This window comes from Larus michahellis, chromosome 7 (assembly GCF_964199755.1).
Source record: "Larus michahellis chromosome 7, bLarMic1.1, whole genome shotgun sequence".
NCBI lineage: Eukaryota > Metazoa > Chordata > Aves > Charadriiformes > Laridae > Larus > Larus michahellis.
Window position 1 is genome coordinate 6,665,170 of NC_133902.1, and position 23,973 is coordinate 6,689,142.

A 23,973-nucleotide genomic window follows, 5' to 3' on the forward strand; every position below is an offset into this window, starting at 1 on the left:
TACGTAATGTGTTGCATTCACTCATTTTCACAGAGAAGTCTGAAGCACTCTGTCAGTGTTAGAGAGAAAGAAATGATTAAGGCTCAGAAGCATACTTGATAATAAACAATACTGATTTTATAAAGAGAGGCGAAACCCCTAATTCTGTGTTATTGAAAATGGTGTCACATTGCTGAAGAATCAGGTTGCTAAAGCAAAATATATAAAAGAAATGTTAAAGTATTGCTTAAAGCTATGGTACTCTCAATGGTAGGGATTGGCTCTAGTAAAGCAGGAAAATTTATTTCAGAGCCAAAAATGACTTCTTTGGCTGTGACCAGGATTTCCTCTGCCCACCTCTGGGACCTGAAACTGGAGGTAGGAAAATCTGATTTTGGAGCCAAGTGTGACTTGTTTAGTTCAAGTCATAATTTACTGTTCTTACCTTGGGGACCTGAAAATAAAGAAACTCGCTATGAAATGTTGATAATGGGTGACTCTGAAGTGCAAGCATTAAGCTAACTTTCCCAGAGAGCATTTCTTCACTTCCACCTTTCCAGATGCTTTTGATCGTAGTACAGTAGAGTGTACTTAATCATGTAACAGCTAAGAGAACTTTACCAAAATATAGAGGAAAATGCAGTCAAACCCTTCTACATCAATAGATGCGCAAGGAAAATAAACTTGATAAGGCTAGGATCTCTGTGCAGTGACATTACTCGAGAGATGTAGCTGAGTTTGCCATTAATGAGAAGTATTTCCCATAGCTGCTATGGGGTGAATATCAGCTATGAAGGCAAATACTTTATTGTTTCCAGCAACATAATTTGGGAAACATGATGGAACACATCATTTCCATTACAATTTGCTGGGTTATATGTAACTTAATGATACCAGGAGTTTGCAGTTATCAGGCTGAAGTTTCTTTCTCCTTTCTTTAAAATTGAGCTCTTTGTATCATTTCAAAATAATAGCGTTTTTTGAATATTTAAGTTAATTTCTAGTCCTTGTGGCAGTTTTTAAGCCTATATGCTTTTTCTTCATTGAAAGGAGAAAGAATTTCGTGCTGGATAAATGGTTGCTGAAATAATTCATTTCCTGCAACCTATGTTCTAGGAAAAGAAAAATTTCTAAGAAAAGGATTGTTATTTTAGGTGCTTAACCTGAATTGAGAAATGTAGCATGCACTGTACGAGTTCCGTCATAGCTTTGCATCACTTAAAAAATATTTTCACTACTTATTCAAAATAAAGTGTTGTTTTAAAATATGGGCAAACTAGTACGGAAAATTACATTTTATGGGAAGGTCATTGTTGTGTTTATCTTTAGTAGAATTTGAAAATTCCCTGTGAATTTAAGATTTTTTTTATATATATATTTTTTTTTTTTTAGAGATATAAGACTGACTTTCTGTTATTGATGTGATTGTTTTAGGCAGGGTGAATGTTTCGGAGCAACTTTGCCACAACTTTCCAGTCAAATCTGACATTCATTGTAAAAGCCTTGAGACAGTATGTGCTATCATTTTCAGTACAATTTAAATGTTTCTAAAAAGTGATCGAATTTTGTGTTTGTTTGATTGTCTGTGTTGATGGTTGTCTAAACCTGACGCTTCTACTTTCTTCTTCACTACATTACTGTGAAAAAAATTACAAATGTAAAGCGGGGAGCTGGAAAACATTTATGGAACTTTCACAGGAAAGCCAAACATGATGTTATATTATTTATTGAATGTTCTCTGAGAGGGCAATACTGAATAGGGTAAAAATGCAAGGTGTGTACGTGTTTGTATATGTACACATATGCACACACACACTTGTCTCTCTTCCATGCCCCACTTCACACTCAACTTTGTTTTGTATTTTAATTACAAAGTAGCTTTTTGAAATGATAAAGGATGTAAATAAGAAATATACTTGCAGCATTGAGATGTACGATGTTATGCAGCAAGATTCTATGTGTTAAATAACAATTATCGAAACAATATACTTTCCCATTTTGTAAAAGAGCATGCTTTCGTATCATTCAGCCAGCATTGTTCTGGGCTTGCAGCAGTACGCTGTGAATTATTTCAGTCTGCTGTGATAACTGCTTACTAAGGGGTAGTGCTGTGTGCAAGTGTGCAGAATCGTACCAGACGACGGGCTGGATAGTGCAGATCTTCGTCACTTTTTTTTTATCTCCCATCTTCCCAAAGGAAAATGCCAGGAGGTACAGCTACCTGTGTACAGAAAACCAAGCAATGCAGTAAACATGTGGTGGTGTGGCAATTTCTTACATCAGTTTGAAGCAGTAAGATATCTCAAAAACCTTTCACTTCCCACTTTTCCAGAAATAAGAATGGTTGCAAAACGTCAAAGCTATCCACACTCTTCTCACATCCCATAGAATTAATTAAGAAAGAAAAACATTGATGGCAGAGGCTTACCTTAGCTAAGGTAACATTTAAGTTAAGTTAGCATGTAAGGCTAGTGCATGGCATTTCTCTTTACTGGTGCAAGGCTAATGTCAATATGTTGGCACAGATCACAGAAATCATCCCTGAATATATCCGGAAGTTAAGCCTTTGGATAAATAATACAGAAAATCAAAACTTTTCCTTTCCATTTAATAGTTTACTTTTCTGATCCACAAAAAAAATTCCAAAGTGATTTTCTTGTGTTTATCTTGTCCTTAGCAAGTAACGTTGACCTTTAAGTTTTTACTTTACTGTCAAAGTATGTTGAAAGCTTTAAAAGTGAAGCTATCACCTTGGGGATTTGTAAGGATGACTGACACTTACCACTTCACCTTAGACGCAGTGACGCTGAGCGTATGCAGCAGCGTTGGACCTCAAGGGAAGCTGTTTGATTTTTTTCACTTCTGCTTCACTGGAAATGGATTGAATTTTCTCTTCAGAGGAGAGTTTTGGTTGCATTAGATTTTAATCAAGTCACTTGTTCGCAGTCCCTCAAAGCCTACAAGACCGAGATGAGTAGATGGGCCTGGGGTGAATGTGCTACAAGATTTGTCAAACCGTAAAACTTCCAGATCTCTGAGATGCCACGTGGTGTAGTTGACAATACTAAAAATGTTCAGTGGTTACAACATTACATAAGCTTCCCATCTAACACTGGGATTAAGGGCGAGAATACTGGGGAAGCATTTAGTCATAAAATATCTTCTGAGTTCAAAATAAGAGAAATACAGCTTTGCATAAAGTGGCAGTGCTGTGTTTCTGCCCCAGAAGGTGGCATTGGCCAGTTAGTAGACTCCAGTGGACAGGAGTTTTCTGTTGGGTTGTTTGCCTTTACTTTTTTAAATCGTATCTCATATTTAAGCTTTTGGGCTATGGGGAAACAAGCTATCTGTGGTTTTACGTATATATAGTTTCTTTCATGCCATTTCCATGATTTATTTTTTTTCCCCATTTTTGGTAACTTTTCATAGTTTTGATTCTATCTTCACTGAAGCAATAAACATTGCACTGTTCAGATCCCATGGGTGCTCAGTATCTTCTCAGGTGCACCGATCGGATACAACAGCCTGCAAGATATGGCTACTCTGAGATCTAGATCTGCGGAGATATTATTTCTTTATTTTATTCACTGTTGGCGGAGCAAGGCAAATTTTGAAGTGTGCATAGAAATTTTCAGGCAGAAAAGGTCACCTGCACTATTTTTAAGCTTACGTGGCTTTGCTGCAGGAGCTGTTGATTTGGGTTGGTGGCCTCTGTAAGGGGCAGATGCTGGAGGGCGGCAGGTGTGGGGTTCAGCCTCCCAGCAAGTCATCTGCTACGGACACTCTCATAGGATGGGGCTGTGAAATGCGCACCTACAGGATAATTGAGCAGTACAAAGCATTGTTCGTGTCACTAGCTGATAAAGTCTTATTCACAGCATATATGGTATTGCTGTGCTCCCAGTTTTGGGGTTTTCTTGTTGCTTTATAAAGAAATGCTTTATAAAGGTATTCGTGTGTGAAAGCAGGAGAGTGTTGTATTTGTCTGGTGACAGTCTTTTAGGTATATGAGATGGTTAGAATGGCCTCATATTATCGTAATATATAGAATCTAGTTGAAAAAATTATAGGTAATGAGCATTTGCTTATTTCATACTGTTTTATATGTATTAACGCTGCACTTGGAATGCTTGGAGTGTTTAAAGATAACATCCTGCCATCGTATCTTTTTCCTTTGGGCTAATAAATTGAGCCATTGTGTTTAGATACAGCTTTTAGTAGGTCTACTGAGGAGCAAGGATGTTTGAAGCGTGTTCTATGACTCACCCAGGTCTTTACACGTGCATTATTTAGTCTTAAATCTCACAGACGTTGTTACTGCTTTTGAAGTGAGGAGGGGGAAAGTTAAATGCTGCACTATTTAATGCTACTTCCATTTAAGGATTTTCAGATGTGAAAGAAAAGAAATGGGTTTTCATGTCTTTTATTTTCCTGCACTTACAAACTTTTATGATTACTTGGCATTCGTCAGGAGGAAAGTAGATGGCAAGTATGTTCTCGAAGAATTCTAATTATTGCTATTTCAGGTGGAAGAGAGACTCTTAACTGGACACATGAGGTTTTTAGGATGGTAGATTTGCTTAAAAACCATTTTTATGTCTTTTGGGGGGGGATGGAAGCAGGGAATGACCACCTGGTATTTTTTGCTTGTTTGTTTTTAGGAGGTGGGGAATTAGTAGATGTTAAACATGAATGTGTCTTTTAAAGTTTTTTCGATGATATGAGCAATGGTCTTTGTTTTCATTACTATTTTTCCTCTCATAAAACCAGAGAAACAAGTCAGTGGAATGCCAGAAAACATTTATATTCATTTTCTGACTTTTAGTCACATGGGGAATAGATGGAGGAGAGTGCTGGGGAATGAAGGGCATGAGTTTACACGCGTGTGTAGATGTACCTACCTACATGTGTATGCGTGTATTGACACAGTGCCAGATTTATTTGCCTTTTTCCTTTCAGGAATTGTCTCTTTCTTTAACCTGGGCTGTCACAACACTGCTAAGTGCTGATGTAGAGAGAAACGCGGGTTTAGATGAGTGCTCTGTTTAACAGCTCACAATAGAGCCATTGTATTCTTGAGTTTCTGTCTTGTCTTCAGATTTCTGGGTAATCTGGTTTGTAATCCCACAGGTTACAAACTGCAGGTCATTTTTAATCTACCAGAGAAAATAGGAGACAACTGAAGATGTTTGTGAAGTGATGGCTTGTCAAAGAGCAGGTCTGCCTTGTTAACTATTACTAACAGCTTGGGATTTTTGTTTGTTTTTAGAAAGCAAAGTATAGCACTACATTTGGTTAAATAAAGCAATACATCTAAAAAAATATTGAAACTTTGCCAGATGAAGTAAAACCAAACAGTTTATTTTGCTGATTTAAATCCTGCAAAATAATAATAAAAAAGCATATTGTGGCTTAGCCCATTCAGCCTTCATTTTGATAAATAGATTTAAAGTATTCTGATTATGAATGTAAATGCCCCAAATGCATGTTTCCAGTCCTGCTAGGCTTTGCTCTTTATGTCTAAGGTCATGTTCTTCGTCTGAGTGTCTGCTGGACCATCTGCTTGGGTTTACTGAAGGAAAACTTTAAAAAGTAATTGATGGTGTAGCACAGTAGTTCTTATTCTTTGTAGGTTAAATGCTTTCTCCTTAAAACTTCTTAACAGGTAAATTAGCATGTAGGCTGCTGTGCAGACCTTTAGCTGAAGATACCTAAAACGCACTGAAGTTATGTTTCACATTTCCGTAGCTCAGTTGTAATTATGACTGCAAAACACGAAGCCTTATATTTACAGAATGGAAAGAACTCTGTTTAAAGGAGAAAATAGTGCTTTAATTTTATTGTCCAGCCATTGATTTTTCTGTAGAAACAAATAGTTCATTACAGATTGATATTTGTATACCTTGCTGTTAAATATAACCACGTTTTTGTTAATTTTGAATAGATCTGGTTCAGTTTGGTGTGGTGCCAAGAAGGCATTCTGCAGGCTTCAGTATCTGAATTTGCAGGTTCAAAAACAAGCTTTAGTTTTTGAGCTAGTCTTCTGACCTTTGTGTCGTAAGCTACCTGATATCGTCCATGGTCATCACAGTATAAATCTACTTTATGTACTTATATATTCCTTGAATCCTGAATAAATCTGAGTTTCTTCATGTGAAGCAATGTTACCACAGGTAACTTTTTTTGTGGCTTATCAAACACTTAAAATCTAATATAATGAATGTTGTTTCATGTTGTTGTTGTTGTCATCGAAGAAAAACTTGTATTGCTATTTTTGATTGAAAAATATGCTTGAAAGTTCTTTTGAATTGTAGCAGAAACTGCATCAAAATATTTTTTCCAAGTCATAAAAAAAAAAGATATTTGTTCACGGCATTTATTTTTTTGTTGATATTTCTCAGTTAATATTCCATAGTGGAAGATGTTGAACTAATTAAGCATTAAAATAACGAGTGGTTAGCAGGTATAATGTTGTTTAGACTTTAGTGAATGTGAATGTGACCGTGACCTCCCAGATAGATCAAAGACTAATCTGTCTGACAGCTACAAGATGGCAGAGCTTGCCACGGGCCTTCTGCTGCTGCTTGCTGAAGCTATTTGTCTGTAAAGCATGCCTGATAGCTAAGAGTATATTTTTAAGGATGAACAGGTAAAAGTAAAAGGCTGTCTTCTGACATTTTAACTAATCCCTTCTAGCCTGTGGTTTACTGCACATTTACGATATTTGCTAGCAGGAGAGACTGGCTTTTTCACATATGTAACATGTCATTTTGAATTGGGCGTTGATTTGATGTTTGATAATGTAAGAGTTATACAATGAAATGGATTCTGATTGCATTAAAATGACATGCCCTGGCCTTTTACCTTTAGTAGACTTATAATGAAAACTGAACTCTCAGCAATGTAAGTTGTCATCTCCTGCTAAGACATGATCGTTTAAGTGAGAAAACAGAATGTTTATTTTCTGTTAACCCTTTTCTTAAGATAGAAAAGATAAGTTTTAAAGATACATTACACATTTAGACCAAGAGAATAGGATTTTTGTATAATCTGAGAAATGAGAGGTCGCTGTTGATGTGCAATTCAAGCAGTATACATTTGCATAATGCTATCATATTAGGAGTTTGTATAAATAAAGTCTTTTAATCGCAGGGTAACGCAATACAATGCAGGTGATCTGACTGGTTTGCGTTCTCTTGTTACTTCGGTGGATTTATGCACGTAGTTAAAAATGGTGTCATTTTTATAAGTGTAAGACATGTGACTAGTTACTCTAATACTGTTTTGAACAATCTGCTAGCGAAGTAAGAAACTGTGGTAAAGCTACATTTGTTACAATTGGCCAAAATCCTACTGATGACAGAAATTCTTCAAAAGCAGAAATTGTTAGAGAACATACGAAGACGAGAATAAAAATACAATGTATGTTCGGGAATATATTGTCATTAATTATGTTTTAAAGATCTAGTGAAATTTTCCGACATCATCCCTCATTTCAAATGGTGAGGAGTACCCTTTTGTTTCTCCAGGCGGTATTTCCATTTGTGGAAATGCACAGATAAGCTTAAGTTCATTTTTAAAGAATGGTTTTAATGTTCGTGAAACATTCAGAAGGAATCATCTTCTGTTTTGAAAATTACAAAGGAAACCTCACGTGCCAGTCAATAAATTCTGAGTGACTGGAACAAATATTAAATCTGTGAAATCAAACTGAATTTACTTTCTGGCTGTAAAGACTGAATTTGTAAATTTGACAGGCAATTTAAAGGGCATAAGTACGCAAAATAAAATTTCTTATCCAAATACGACTTGAAAGTTACCTGTCAGAAGAGGTTAGAAGTCTGCTGTTTTCTCTCCTGAAGCGTGTCCTTTCACTTGTCAGTTTAGAAAGGTTAATACTGTACAAAAGAGCAATGGAAAGACCCTTTTTTGGTGTATTTTTGTGTTTGTTTATTTTTTACAAAATATAATTCAGTTGTGCCACCTCCCAATAATAAATTCTTTTGATGTATGTTGGAACTGTGTATAATGGCCAAATACAAATTCTTGTTCAAATTCAGATCAGGAACTGTATGTGTAGTTATCCGCACGATTAGAAAGAGGAGGCAAGGGATTTCTTGTGCGGTTGATGTCAGATCTCCTTTTGAAGCAGCAGAGAGGGGGCATTTTTTAAAAAGACGAGCATGTTCTTTTCTGCCTTATGCGAGCCCTGGGCCTGCAGACCTTCACTGCCACCTGTGCTTCCGATTTAGCCAGTGGAAAGTTTGTTCCCAAACCACAGAAGGTGATGGCAAGCTCAGAATTAGAGCTGGTGTTGGTGGCTTCTGGAAATTTAGCGAGGCCACTCTGTCCCTCAAGTTCGTTCTTAGCTTCTGTAGAAGGGGTTATATTTGCTTAACCCTCACTTGAGAAAAGCATGGTCTGGTCCCAGCAATAGATCAGGAGTCAGCGTTTGTGATAAAGGAAAGGGTAAAGATCTCCATTGTATTGTTTATTTCCAGATGAGCAAATAGAACTGTGGTCTAGTTAGTCCATTTACTTGTATCTGGGTTTTTTGGCCATGTGAAAAGGTTATCCTTCTGTTGCAAGCACTGAGATTTGAGTAAGCGTGTGCTTGTTGTGTTAACGCATGGAAGTTATTGGAATAGATCACATGTTAAATATAACTTGAGAAGGGTAAAAGCCATAATTGGTTAGTATGCAAAATACAAAGTTGAAACACTGAAGCACACTTTGAATATTCGCTTATTTAATCATCCTTTGCTTGTTTTCCCCTTTTAGAATATTTCCTTTTCAACATCATTATTAAAAACAATATTTTATGATTTCTTTCTTAGGTTGAATTAAAGAGGAAATACAATGACCAGCATAAAAATACAAGAGGCCTTTTACCAGGGAGTCAGTGGTATGAAATTCAAGCTTACAGGGCTCTGAACCAAGCCCTGGGAAGGTGAGATAAACTGAACATAATCAAAACCATATATATTTGTAGAACTTCTTTTTGATGTGACGTCTTTAAGGATTAATTCCTCACTCGTAACACAAAGGTGATGAATCAGGCCAAAAACCTCATATTGTAGAAATCGGGTCTTCAGCTCTTCTGTACTGGCAACTGTCTATTTTCAGTCTGTTTTGCCTTTGAGTGTTGTGATAATTAGAGTTCTTGTTTTACATTCATAATCCACTTTAGTTTGGGTGCAGGTTTTATTGCTTGTGGTCCAGATACACAGAAACGAAAGCGTTTGCAGAGACAAACAGTTCTTGAACTTCTAAACCAAATGAAAATTCTTAGGTCTTTTCAAATGTACTAATTGTTGACGCACTCGGTGGGCTTAGAGTAGTTTGATGTTTAGGCTACAAGTGTTTTTGAAAGGGAGAAATGGGGGGGCGTGCTCTCAGACCTTTGCAAAAGGTCAATTCAATTATCACGCTCACTGATTTCTTTCCAGATTTAGAAGAAGTGGTATAGCTTGCTTACTGGAATGAAAAAAATTCCCCCAAATCTTACTAACAGGATAGAATTAATTAATCCTTCTCCAACAAAATTTATCATATACTTAGATAGATACAGCTAGCTATCATAGGTGCCGTACATCTGTCATAGAGGTATAGCCACAGATTTCTAGATAAGAGGAGAAACATCAGCTGGAAGACTCTTGTTATTTGAGTTGGACCTAATACAAATGCGGTGACGTAAATGAAGATTTAAAAAGAAAACTGAGAGAAAATAGTCCATATAGTAAAATCTCATTGTAAATTCTTGTTATAGGTCTGATTTCTTAGATTCCTCTTTGGAGAGAAAGTTAGGTTTTTTTCAGAGAAGTTAAAGTGGTGGAATGCTAATAATAAGAAATTGTTTTGAACTTTTGTTTTAACTTAAATCTAGCTTTAGTAAAAATTGCTTATGATATAATTTATCATTTGAATGAAGTTATGCTAGTCTAAAGTGGAAAGAATAGACTTCGATTTTAACATAAATGTGTAAATTGTGTATAATAACATTGGACTAAGCTCTTAGCAAATTGAGATTTGGCGAAGGATGACAGCGTATGATGACTATTTTCATAAAACCAGAACAGTCTACTAAGCTGATCCTAAGTTAATAGTAGATAGGCAAGCTTCTTATTGCAAAGGTGCCTGCAGGGGTAGAAGTGAGCAGAAGCGTACCACTCTTCAGTCTGGCACTTTTCTCTTAATTTAGTGCTGTTACATTATATGGAGTAACACAATTCCATGAAATGAAATAGCAGCCTTTGGGAATATAACAGATGGTGTGTATGGCCAGGTGACAGTCACGCCATGAATTCCTTGCAGTGCTACTTTTTCTGAAATTGTAGGATATGTCTCCGGTGGGCATAATTCATTTAAGCTATGACTTAAAACCACATTTATTAAAGCAATGAAAAAAATGAGAAGTTGGAAGAAATCTGTTTCTTAAAGATGTTTCGGTAGCTTTTCTTATCGTGAAGGGACTTCAAATATAAATAAATAATATTTCTTTGGAGAGCCAGCCTTGTTGCTCCCATTTTAAGCCCTGACTCTGACACACTTGTGGTTTTATGTACATTTGTAAACATAATTTTTAAAAGTTGTCCTCTTCTTATACAGTGGGGCTGATAATCCTAAACTGTTACTGACAGATTCTTTTCCATATTTCATTTATATTATCACTGTTCTTTAATTATTTTTTTTCTGGCAGGCAGTAGAGAAATCCATGTTAAAAATGTTAAAAATAGTATCAGTGCATGCAAAGTGACTATTGGATTATTTCTGTAGGCCTCTAACAACTGAATTATGAACCCAACGGTATCGCTCGCAGCTTTGGGCTGTAGCATTATTCATTTTGTTATTAGAGTTAGGAATAACATATGGCTTAGTCATTTAAAAACCTGTTTGCAGTTGCATCAGTCCATTTTCTTTTCTTTTACACTTACATGTTCTTCTCTCAGTACTTACACTACCCAGTTAAGAGTGGAAAACAAATGTCACGTGATTTGATTAGCTGCTGAATACTTGTGTGGGTTTTTTTTAATTTACCTATTTTTGTACAGTAAATTTAGAAACTGAAGGAAAATTAAGCTTCCATGACATCATAACAATTTTTTGTGTAAGACAGAAGGATAGCATTTCCTGTATATATTTGCATATTGCAATCCCTGTTGTCTAATCCCCACAGTTTTTTACTATATGCACTCTAATTATATATACACTCCTTTTTTGTTGCTCACTTCTAGGTGTATAAGACATAGGAACGACTGGGGTGCTCTTATTTTAGTTGATGACCGCTTCCGGAATAACCCTAATAAGTACATAACTGGTAAGCTGTAAAAATCTTTCTGGAAAAGATCCTAGTATTAACAAATAGGGAAAAATTAAGATTACATAAATATGGTTGTACAGATACAGATGAGTAGAAGTCATAATGAAATACATCCATTGAACTCAAAATTGTGCAATTGAAACTGAAAATTTTAAAACTCTACCCTGGTGTATTGCTGTTTCATTAAATATACCGAAACGCGTTGATACCAGTGTTCAGTCAACTTAATTTCATTCCCCTTTTGCATATGCAGCTCGTGATACAGAAATTTCAGTGTGCAGAATTTGAGAATTCTTTCTTAAAATGCGATCTATAAAAACTTAAGGACAGATCTTTGCATATTAAATACATATAATGTATATAGACAAATGTGTGCATGTATATATATGTATATATTAAAACCAAGTATTTACTAGATTTTTATTTGGACTTTGAGTAAGTCTCTAGTGGACGTATACTTTCTGCCTGTAGGGAGCTGTAGTGATTAGGGTTTGCAGTCTGAATTTAGCGTTCTGGCTTTTTAGGTAAGAAGGGGTAAAGGTTGTACCATTCTAACATGGAACTACTAAATGCTCAATATGGAAAAAGTATTTTCTATTTGTAGTTTTATACTGGCTAGAAATAAATGCAGATAAACCAGGTGGTACACACTACCTTAAATATTATTTTTTTTTAGAAAATGAAAAAAGAAGTTGCTTAGGAACGCGTGCCGTATCTTTGTTCCTGCCCTGTTTAGAAGCGATGGGCAAAAAGATGATGTAAACAGATGCTGTTGCAGTCTAGTCAGCAGGTGGAGCTCAGCTGCTGTAATACAAGTTCAACCGTTTTCTGACATGTCTGTACTAAAAATACATTTAAATTGTCAAAGTAAACAGAAGTAATGCATATAGCAATACAAATAATCTATATGCACAGAATTTGGTAAGATTAGCACTTTTTCTAAAAAGTAAAACTTTACAGAAGACTCAAGTTCTCTGGGTTTGGGGTTTTTTTTAATCAATACTAAAAGAATATTTAAATGGGTTTAAAAACATTTTTTAAAAATCAAGACAGTTAGTTTTTACTTCACTCTTGTGTGTTCCAACATCATGTAAACAGCTGTTGTGCTCAAGACACCTGATAATTTGGGAATTGTAAAAATGATTGGTGGGTAACAACGTATTGCATTATATTTTAGCAGTTGTGATTCTTTCTGAATATCTGAGTTACTGTTACTTAATCTGAAATACAATTGTAAAAGCTTCTTTATATTCTAATTTTGTCAGGCCCTGTTGGTATGATAATAAATAGCTGTACTGTATGTGAATTACTTTTTAATAATTCATGGTAACAAGCCAAATGAACACCTGGGCATAGAAGAAATATAATGATGTTTTTGCAATGCAGCAGTAGGAACTTAAAAAAGTATTAGTGAAAAAGGTCTTTACCTTTTAATAAAAACGAATAATATTGTTAGTATTACTCATCAAAATACTACTATTGATTAAATCCAGTTCCCAGCCCTGGAAATGAAGACAAACGTTATCTTACTTCCATGAGCAACTTCTTGAAATCTTTATGAATCTGTCTATGCATATGTAGAAGTATTTGCAATATTAGGGTAATATTTACTGATGTGGAGTATCTGGTATAGACGATGTAGTTTTGTAGTAACATTCTTTTTTTTCTGTCGTCTTTTTGTTGTCTTTTTCTTAGGATTATCTAAATGGGTTCGTCAACAAATCCAGCACCATGAAAAGTTTGCTACTGCGCTTGAATCCTTGCGTGCATTTGCTATGAGGAACCAGAAAGGCGTTGAAGGTCCATCAGTGTGCAGCAGTGAATTTCTCCATGTACCTTCAAATTCAAAAGACCTGTCACAAGCCTCTCAACGGGATGCAACTATTCATCTGCCACCAGATGTTCCTGCTAAAAGTGAGGAGCAAAAGTTGGTTTCAGAAATTAATTTTACTACAACCATCAGCTCAGTTAATTCTACAGCATCAAATCAGCCAAGTAACATCATGGCAACAATGAAACCAAGTATGTTCATTTCCTGTGGAAAAAAAACCTCATTAACAATTTTAAATGTGAAGTTGCATATTTTTGGGGAGAAACAAGTGTTTTTTAAAATTACAGAAGTGCTGTGGTGCAAAATGATAATTATTCACAAATGCGTATGAGCTGTGCTCAACAGACTGAAATGAATTGTCATTCCATCTGGTTGTCTTGAAGCAATTGAAAATGTTTGATAAGTTGATAGTGGAATCAAAAATGCTTCCACTTAAATTTCTTTTTGAATTGAAAATTATGACGAGAATTTAAAATATACTTGAAACACATAAAGATTAGTGTTATTGCAAGATGAGTGCCTTGGTTCAAGCTACATCTGTTGTTTAGACATTGCTGTGAGACACCTTTCATATAATCTCTTCCGGTAACAGCTTTACAAGTAAATATCTATCCATTCCTAAATTTTAGGAAAGCTTATGACTTCATTTCAGGCAAGAAAGATGTAAATAACATAAGAGCACAATAATAAAAAAAATAAAAATCTTAAATCCAGTCATACTTTAACTTTACATGTGCCAGTTAATCTATTGATTTAATTAAGACAAGTGATGTGCAAAGATAGTTGTAACATCTGTGGTTTTGTTTGTATTGGACCTTAATGAGTATTATAAAATAATTGTAAACCTAATAAAAAAGTGGTAATTTTGATGTGCTAAACATGTTGTAAATCAGCAGGGGGAAGGCATATACAATTAATTAATGTTTTGTGATTTTTCACAGGTGGCCAGAAAGTTGATGCAGGGAGTCATTCTCACCATGTGACACAAAGAAGAAAACATGTGGACGCCACACCCAAAATGCCAGCAACTAAAATAGAGAGAGAAAAAAAGAATGGTTGGACTAATTCTGATATTGTGAAAGAACATTGCTGCCTTAAACCACTGACTTCAACACCTTTGCCCGTAGCAAAGAACTGCATGTCCACAGCTAGTAGCAAACAAAAGAATGTGAATAGGGCTAGTGAACTTATTGATAGTGTAAATCAATGCCAGTCATTGTTAATTTCAGAACGTAAACAAAGTGTACCAGAATCATGTTTGGAAACAACTAATTTTTCAGTTACAAATGCTGAGGCTCCCATTGCTGAAGACCATTCTGATAAGCTACAGCTTCGAGTTGAGCCCTGCAGTGAGTTCCCTTCAGCAGGAGGGAAATCTGAACTTGCGAAGTTAAACGTATCTGCAGAAGCTGAAGATGAGGATGAGAGCATCTACTTCACACCAGAACTCTATGATGACGTAGAATCAGAGGAAGAGAAAATTGAACCACAGGTTCCAACCTGTAATACAAATGAGAATTGGCTTGAATGTGGAAACTCCACAGTCGCTGATGATCTTTTTGCCATCAACACCTCAGAAACGCTAAGTGTGACTAAAAATAAGATTGATGATGGCGGAAGCACAAATTTATATGGAATAATGCGAAATGAGAGGAGTAAGAATAGTGCAGTTAATTATGTAGAGATGACTAATGAAATAGAAGCAGAGCAGATAGCATCTCAAGAAACAGACACCAAGAAACAGAAAATCAGTCTTTCCAGATCACGAAATAAAGGTGTGTCCTCTTTTCTATTGAACAATACTAGCACTTAGTGACAGCTTCTGGAGGAAAGGTAGTGAGCAGCCTTTACAGCATCGCCTCACGAGAGAGCAGCGATGCCTTTCTAGTTCTCATTTAATACTATGACTCAATTTTTCATTATACTTTTTTGGTTTTCATTGTGAAGGTTATGCTACATGCGGTTTTCTATAGATATAATTAAGATTCTTCATCATAACTGCGTGGCAAAAGGACATCATGTGTGTGGATATTCTGAATAGAAGCCCAGGTAGCATTTGACTTGTAATTGTAGGCTGAGGAGGTTTGTCTATTACAGACTTAATTAATCCGCCATTAAATACAATCAAACAATTGGGTTTTTCTCAGAAAGCAAAACACCCATATAATCAAATTATGGTTTTCTGCATTTGTTAGGGCCTTTTTTTATGAATTAAATATGTAGAACAGCATCTTTGCAGATCAAGTAATTTGATAGATTGAGCCTAGATACTGAAATAGCTATATTCTTCAGTATCTTGTTTCCCTCAAATTTCTTTTGTGAAGATGTCTATCGGAAGCTGTGTTGTAGTAGTATTTGGACATTTTGATATTTGATGATGATGAGAGGCTTCTTCAGAGGCCTTTATTTGTTTTACATAAAAGCTGAAGTTTCTTTAAAATTTCCTTTTGTGAGAGGATCTAATTTTCTTTTGGTCAGGTTCTGTATGTATTCATATCAAAATATGTACTCAATTGTATGCCCTACAAACACATTTTCTACGCAATGTAAATTTGTACATAAAGGTCTTTAACTCTTCCTCAGTCTACTTTTTTTTTTTTTTTTAAAATATTTTAAACATTACTTTCACTTCTTGCAATCAAAACAGCCAGGACTTTTCTGTAATAAACATACTATGCTTGATTTTTTTAAGAAAAGATTGTCCATTTTCATCATATATTAATATGAAGATGCAGGATTTTTACAGTCTTAAGATTGGTTCAGAAGTATTTGTATCTTTTGACTGAGAGCAGAGATGAAATTGTTAACTGGTCATTTTCCATGGAATTTCATCTAAATAACATTCTGATGTCCACACCTACAGACCTGTGAATGTTTTCATATTGACAGGATTTAAATTATATTGTTTCTTTACGTAATAAATGCATCTTTATAAAATTATATACTCTGTTTGCAAGAATGGTAAGAATACTGTTGAATTTCTCTAACAAGCATTATCTTGCAGTACTCGGTATAAGGCATTTAGTTAAACTTTTTGTTATATTGATGCCACGTAAGGATCATGTTTTCTTGGTTTAGGTTTCCTGGTATCGTTTAATCATTTGCTCATGGATTTAAACTGGTTGACAGGGCAGAAGCAGGCTCTAGTATTGACAGCAGTTTAAACGTATGACATATCTAAAGACAAAAATACTTACTTTAGATTGAAGCAATTGATTGAATATCAGGACTTAGGGTAGGCGGGCTTCTGTTTTTAACTGGCTTCTGGACTAGAAGCGTCCCATATCCCAGCAAATGCCGGGGCAGCCTCTGGCAGGTGACTTTGCAACTGCACTCCGACATCCTCTTGAGTCTCTGATAGCTCAGTTTTCTTAAAACAGGCCTTCTGTATCAAACCACTTTTTATGTTTATGTATATCTAAACAGATAATAGACATCACTTAAGCTTTGTGGCTTGTCTGCTCATCTCATAGACCATTACCCCTTGTCTTTCAGAAGATTTGTCTGTCTTTAAATCCGTATCATTAAAAAAAGAAATCCATCTTCCTTTCCTTATCTGGAGCAGATTGTTCCCTTCTTGATCTTGTGTCACATCTTACTTTGATTAGAAATCCTTTAAGACATGGCCGCCTTCATGTCAAATATTTTGCATTAGTTTACAACGTCTACATTTTATATAAAATTACTCCTTAACCATTAGTTTTAAGAAATATGTACTGAAGTATCAGCTTTCAGCCTACTAGATACTCAATTTTTCTTGAAAAGTCTCTATCCACAAATTCACCAAACTCAGATCCTGACGATAGCTGTGTTGCTTTGGACAACGGATGGATAATAATCCTCTGTATTACTGGGTTTTGGGGGGTGAGGGGTGGACAGTTTCTTTTGGTGTAAAAGCTGTGTAAATTCAATCTTAATTTGTTTTTATATCTAACTAACTATGGTATTTAATATGTTACTGGTAAGAATATTCTTTATTTCTATAGTTAATGTATTTATGGTGATTCCCAATATTAAATTAAAAACCGTGCTGCCCAGCTTGCAAATAGAAGGGAAGTGGAGTCAATGTAGCAACTTTCCTAGAATTGTTTGTTTGGACTTCCCAAGTCTATAAAAGCTATATTACTGAAAAGTCCTCTCGCACTTTGATGTAATAGCTAGCGAGATATGATCTGTTCCATCTAAAATAATCATAAAATCTTGACTTTATTAAAGGATTGAAAGTTCAGAGACGATGCAGGCAAAGAAAAGCTCCAGTTAGGCAAAGTGGCAGCACCTGTGAAAGAAAGGTACCCTGTGGATAGAATAAAGGGCCTGTTTTAAGTGGCTGCTGTTGAATGTTAAGGTGCAAGGGAAATAAGATTATTATATGATCTTTTAAGTGAAATAATACTGATGAAATAGTTTATTCATCGTCTGCATGGTTTGCTCTAGATCTTTACGATTCACACATTGAAGAGACACGTTTGCTTCTCACGGGAAACAAAAAGGCTGAGTGTGTTCAAGCCCTGTTAATGCAGGCAGAAACCTGCAGAGTCCAGCTCAAACTCATTACAGATGTGATTCCTGTTTCAATATAAGCCGTGCTTCCAATTTCTGATTAGTCTGTAATTTTTAGGGCAAAGTTTGCAAAGTGTAAGAACATAATAGAACTGAAACTCGATAGGAGTTGGGCACCTATCGTCCTAGACTCCTTTGCAAAATTCCAAAGTAAATCTTTGATAGCCTGGAGCGTTATAGACTATAAAATACCTCATATTTTTATATGAAAGTATTTCTATTTAAGTTAGGTTAAGTATTTTTAGCATGAGGTGTATCTTAATTATTAGCTAATATAAATGATAAACATAGGTTCAAATAGATTTGAGTATTTCAAGTAGTATATTCCTCTGAAGCAGTTTTGATATGTTTCTTTCTGTTTATATTTAAATGCTTCAATCTGCATAGTTACATAGGTACTATATGCAAGCTAGTATTTACATGAATTTGCGTATTGTCTTGTTAGAAGGAGACACAGCACCAGCCTTGCAAGAAAGGACTTTATTGTATTGTCTGTGGAGCTGAAATACTGCCAAAAGCAGAGGGTAAGATCTATGTAACTGGTCCTTTGTTTCAGGTTGGGAATGACAGGATTTTTAATCAATCTTTTTACTTTCTCAGCTTTGGATACTGGAGGGATATTTTGGAATAATTGGTTAATTTCTCCACTGGATATGGTAACTAGGTAAATGGGTTGTTGTAAATGTACTGGAGAGCTGCAGAAAATCTTTCTTGGGGGAGAAAGAGAGAGTTGTCACAATAACACAACTATTCTTACTTGGCATTTCAGTGAAAATAAGTTACTGTTAATGTAATTTCTTTCTGGCATATTTCTGTTGCTTGATTCAGTGGTCCTCATACACTGACCTGTCCTGAAGTACAGTAGGAATCTGACTGCTATTATTTAAGAGTTAACTGAAGGTAACTGCTCCTGGCCTTATGGGAGGCTGAAAGAAAGTATCTGTAACATAGCGGCCCGTTCACTGGGGTATGTTCGTTCTAAGGATTAGGTGTTAATTTGCTACCAGTTGCTGTGAGAAGTCTGGTAATATCTTGGCACAGTAACTCTGTGAATCTAATACATGTTTTAATGAAACTATCGAAAGTTTTATTGAAAAACGATGATCACACTAATTCTTCGTTATGTAACCTACCTATATTAATTTAGTTTGGGTTTTAGTCCTTGGTTGACCCATTGTAGGAAATGTGGATTATTCTTGGGAATTGTCTCTACGTTTTTGTGAGGCACTTTAATTTGGGAAGGTCTAAAAGCTGATAATGGTAATAACAACTCTGCTACTTTTTAAAACGTATTCTATCTTCAGGCTACTGGGCCATGTGTGGTAATGACCTAATTACAAAATCATCTGTTATAAGTAGAAACAATTAGATATAGATGCTTAGGGAGGCTGGGCTTAGTAGGCGCGAACTGTGTGCTAGCGGCTGATGACTCCATTGTGTGATGTAGCTGAACCCGACATCAGGTCGTGAAGGTCCAGATGTTATCTGGATCAGAAGAAATCGAGAAAGGACAAGTCTCCTCTTTCGCAAACCAAACCTGATCCTGAGGGGGAGTGGGAGATCTCTCTGTTGCTTCTGGACCTATCAAAGTCATATGCCAGCTAGCAAAGTCCACGTTGCCTTATGGGTAAAGAAAGGGAGGCCCAGGTGATGGAGGCCACTTGTTGCCCCTCTCTTTTCCTAGAGCAACCATAATGTATCTATCTCCTTTAAGACTTGTGTAATCTCATCAGTAGACTTTCATTCATTTTCTTAATATCAATTTATCAGCATCATCATATCTTTGCAATTTGGTATAGGATCTGTGAAAGGGAATCACTATGTGTTAAATGAAAGCGTTGTGAATCACTGAGGTACTTTAATGCCTACATTGACCAAGGTGTCCGTTGTCAGCGGGAAGTTTTATGCTGTGTAAACTGAATCTCAGATGTCAGTTGATTGATGAAAGTTAAAAAATCTGCCACAGTTTGAAGAAAATGAAAAATAAATGACTTTATTCAAAGTGGATTCAAACTCACTGGTCAATTTGGGAGTAATAACAAGGGGAAAATTATCTGTTGAAAAGTAAATTTTGGACACATTAAAAAATTTAAATAAGGCCTTCTTCCAAAGTCCATTTACATCAATAGAAGTCTTTTCACTGACTTCAGTGAGTATTGGATCAGGGCCTAAATTACCATCTTGTAAATGTGGAAAGTTTGCAGTATGTTCGAACAGTACTGTATTCAAAACCATGTATATATAAGTCTTACACCCCACTTCTTAAATTATAGGAATTTTGAGAAAAGCTTGCTACAGACATATTGAACTGAAATTAATCTGGAAACTCTTCAGGAATACTAATATAAGTAGTAAAGAAGCCATTAATAACTGTATGTGTGAACTAGATGCCATTTCAGAAGATGATAATACGATGTTGATCATCTCGGATGCTGCAAGTCTTAGTCACCTTAAAGAAACTTTGAAGGTTTATCAGATGCCAGTGAAAAGTGAAGGTAAATCTTACTGATTACTGATAAATGCCACCTAACATTTGTCAAGTCCTTTAGCATTAAGTTAAATACAACACATTGTTTTCTTTCTTTTCCTGCAGATGCTTTTGATTTTGGTAACATGTTTGTATCCCTTGATTTATATGTGAAATCTCCTATGGAGAGGACCAGTACGAGCCTCTTGCCCCACTACTACTTACTCTCCAAAATAGCACTCTTACAGGGTTTGCAGATATTTTTAATGGAAAGCTTTTTTAAGCCACGAGAAATACATGAGCTTTCAAAAAGACTATAGCCTGTCTTTTGTTAAATTGTTATGTAAAGTGTTTAAAACTGTACTAAAGCTTTATTATAATTGTTTCCTTATTAGGAAATTTCCTCCTTGTAAGTGACATTGGTTACTACCACGTTACAAATCACGCATTCTACTGGTTTTCTTCTCTGTTCGCAATTCACTGAGTGTAGTTCCTGCAAACACTTTTCTTTTTTGTGTCAGTAAGGTCTTGGTATTGATTTTTGCCTACCTATTGGTCAGTAATTCTGACTTCATTTTTTTGGTGATCTTCATCGCTTAGTATCTTGCTTCATTACATCTTTGTTGAAGAGATACTTTAACAATATTTTGTTTATTGCCAGAGTGTGGTGATTGAGTCTGCATTGTTCTTTAACTTCCACATCTTTCCATTGCTCCTACTTTAGTTTCTGTAAGTTTGAAGGAAGTCCAATATCCAACAATTCTTTACTGGATATGAATTAAATGCTCTGGCCATTTGCTTTCTCCTTCAAGGACATCTTTCCTTTTCATAGCTTATTGAAAGGAACATTTTGCTTCTTAAAGCAAATGAAATTTTTTTCTTAAATGAAAATATCAAATCTTTCAATGAATACTGGTGGTTTTGTGTCCTCTTGACAAGGATTGTGAATGTTGCTGAAAATCCCAGGAAATATTTGAAAGATGAAACAAGCGTAAAAGCAATACTACCATGCTGAAAGGTGTTAATGACAATTGTAAACTATGTCTTTGACCTTAGATAAATGAGAAAGATTATTTAAAGCTTATGAGGAGAAATTTGATTATTTTATGGAACAAGGAAGCTGAAGGCAGTACAGGCATACTGTCCAAGGCACAGCATTTGGCTAGAAAGCAGATAAACAGCAAACCATGTGGGTCAGTGGGTTTTTTTGGGAAACTGGAAATACAGAAGTTGGAGAATCAGATATTGACAATGGTACTTGGCCAGGAAAACTTATTATATACACTTATTTTCTCTTAACTGGGCCATTCACAAGACTTTCAGCCCTTGCCTTTGTCCTTTTGGGAAGTTGATGGTAAGATTTTTCCTTTGAGATATTATCTTCTTCCTTCAGCCATCAAACTGAGAGAGAGAATTGGTTGACACACAAAAGGAGTGCCACACACTTACTGTTGACTGGAAGCAGGTGAAACTTCACTGAGATCTGTTAAACTCTCCATGTTTAACCAAACACTGACCATGCTTACCAGCTTACCCTCCGCTCCCAAATCTTGTATATTATTCTGATCAAAAAGAAAAGATAAAGATAATGAGAACAGAATCATTTACATTTCTTACAATAAATTAAAATCCGTGAATTGGAGGCACATACCCTCCAGCCCCAGTGGTTAAAGTAGGGCTCTGCAAACTCAGTGTATTTGTTGTGAAATGATTCCAGGTGCCAGAGCGTGGAATGTGTAATCCTTCAGCAGCATTCAGGTGACAGAGACCAAATGTAAAGCACTTACTTTTCTTTGTGTCTGGGCAGTTCTGGTGTTAGGATGGCACAATTAATCATATATGAGTTTTGTCACAAGGACTTTTACTGTAGAAGTTTCTGAGCCTGCAGAGATGAGTAAGCATTCTTTACCATGTTGCTTTCTGGCAAAATAAGGACACTGCGTTTTGAAACGTGAAGGGCAACTTGTGATCTTTTATCTGTTTTAAAATGTCTCTTGATGCCTATGTAAAGCACTTTTTCTTTCTTTTTGAAAGACTTGAATGCCAGTTTGTCTTTAAATGCTGTTTGGAACGAGAAGGAATATTCTCTGACAAGTTATTTACAGTGCAGGAGCTGTGTCATTCAGTCAGTTTCTCCATGTCCTTTGATAGGAGCTGAAGTTACTCATTTCAATAATAAAGTACAGTCATTGGTAAGTCAAATTAGTTTATTTTGTATATTAAAATGATTATTGAATGATTTTCATAGTAAATATTTTCATAAGTAAATATTAAAATACCTTTTCTGTAAAAGGTAGAATGAAAATTTTATTTTATCTATATGAATTGTATATGATTCATCTAACTTCTACCACAAAGATTTGAATTTATAGTTAAGAGCTGAGTTCAGCTCACTTAGTATATTTGTGATTGTCTATAGCTAATTTGATGCAGTGTCTATAGTGTTACATCTTATGAAAAGGGATAGGAAAATATAGGCAGCAGCTATCCATGTCTTTCATGAAAGGAAAAGCAGAACAAGACATATTTGCATAAGTGATACAGTCAGGCTTGAACTTTCAGACACATAGTTTTATGTTATTTGTGGCACTACCAAAAATGTCAATCAGACCCTGATGGATGTACACAGACAAGGTCTAAAGGAGTCAACAGGAAGAAACTTTTCTTTTTTCATAGGTATTGTATTTCCAACAACGTTAGCAAACTACATTCTCAATAGAATTCTTTGAAATCTAGACAAGAAAGCGATGTGTACTTTTACTGTACTTTTAGCAATGGCTTAGTTTAAGATAAAAACAGAGGGTGAGGCTCCATCCTGAATGAGCTGTGCAGGTAACCTTAGGACACCTATGCCTTTCCTGAATTTTCCTTCATTTGTTCTGTGGATATAAATGTAATTGAATTTAGTCAGAGATTTTCGAGACTAAAACTTTGTCAAAAACTGAATATGATCCGTACGTTTTGGCCTCCATGCATCATTATTGACTGTACAGGCTGTTTGAAATGCGCTATAGTCATATGGGTGATGATGGAACAAAATCTATGAAGTATTATATGCCATGAATGTTGATATTTTGAACGCTATTACTAAGATTTCATGGTATTTTAGGATTCCTTCTATATCAACGATAATGAAATGTTACATTGAGAGAATGTATACCGAAAGAACATGAAATAATGGGTTCCTCTGAGGCATAATGATTTCTTCTTCTATCTTTTTAACAGTCTTTTTCTGTATATTTGAAACAAGGGCTCTGTACCGCTGCCAGGAAATCAGAAGCTTTGTGTTCCGCTTCTTTGTTGCTTCCCATGGCTGGCTGTGCAAACCCCACACTGTCAGCAGCTTTATTCATGCTGCTGGCGAGGTAGGCAGCTGAAGAAGGGGCTGGCTGCCTCTCATCCCAGGTGCATCAATGTACATGTGTAATCAGCTGGTGTTAGGTTCAAAGTGTTGTGGTTTTGTTAGTGTAAAATAAGCAAGTGTTATGTTCTTAGCCTACCTGTAGGTTTAACTTCTTCTGTTTCTTTTAGCTAGAAAGACCCAGTTAGTTGTTGCAGGTTTTCTGAATAAGTCCCTTCCTTTCCTATTCTTTTCTTATAATTTATTTCTATCCACTAGAAAGAAATTGTGGTAAACTTCTAGGCCTGGAAGAGCAACATAGGCTAAAAAAGACCACATCTGGCTTTGGAGAGTCATTCTGAAAGCTAGTGGCTTTCAGTAGAGAGACATCTAATCTCTTAATGCATGTCTTTGTTTGAAAGAGGGGCTTGGGGAAAAAAATATCCCGTCATCTTCAAGATACCTGTGAAACAGTT

The 23,973-nt window shown here is 35.7% G+C and overlaps 1 protein-coding gene across 3 annotated transcripts in view; it reads left to right on the forward strand.

Annotated features, from left to right (window-relative positions):
• Window positions 1-15,708, forward strand: part of BRIP1 (BRCA1 interacting DNA helicase 1) — a 63,329-nt gene extending 47,621 nt beyond the window's left edge. For all 3 annotated transcript variants that reach the window (XM_074595652.1, XM_074595650.1, XM_074595651.1), the window contains exons 17-20: window positions 8,817-8,929; window positions 11,214-11,296; window positions 12,995-13,321; window positions 14,072-15,708. In XM_074595652.1, coding sequence (XP_074451753.1) covers window positions 8,817-8,929; window positions 11,214-11,296; window positions 12,995-13,321; window positions 14,072-14,943 — 1,395 coding nt within the window. In that variant the 3' untranslated portion in view covers window positions 14,944-15,708. The remainder of the gene's footprint in view (window positions 1-8,816; window positions 8,930-11,213; window positions 11,297-12,994; window positions 13,322-14,071) is intronic.
• Window positions 15,709-23,973: the final 8,265 nt, after the last annotated feature.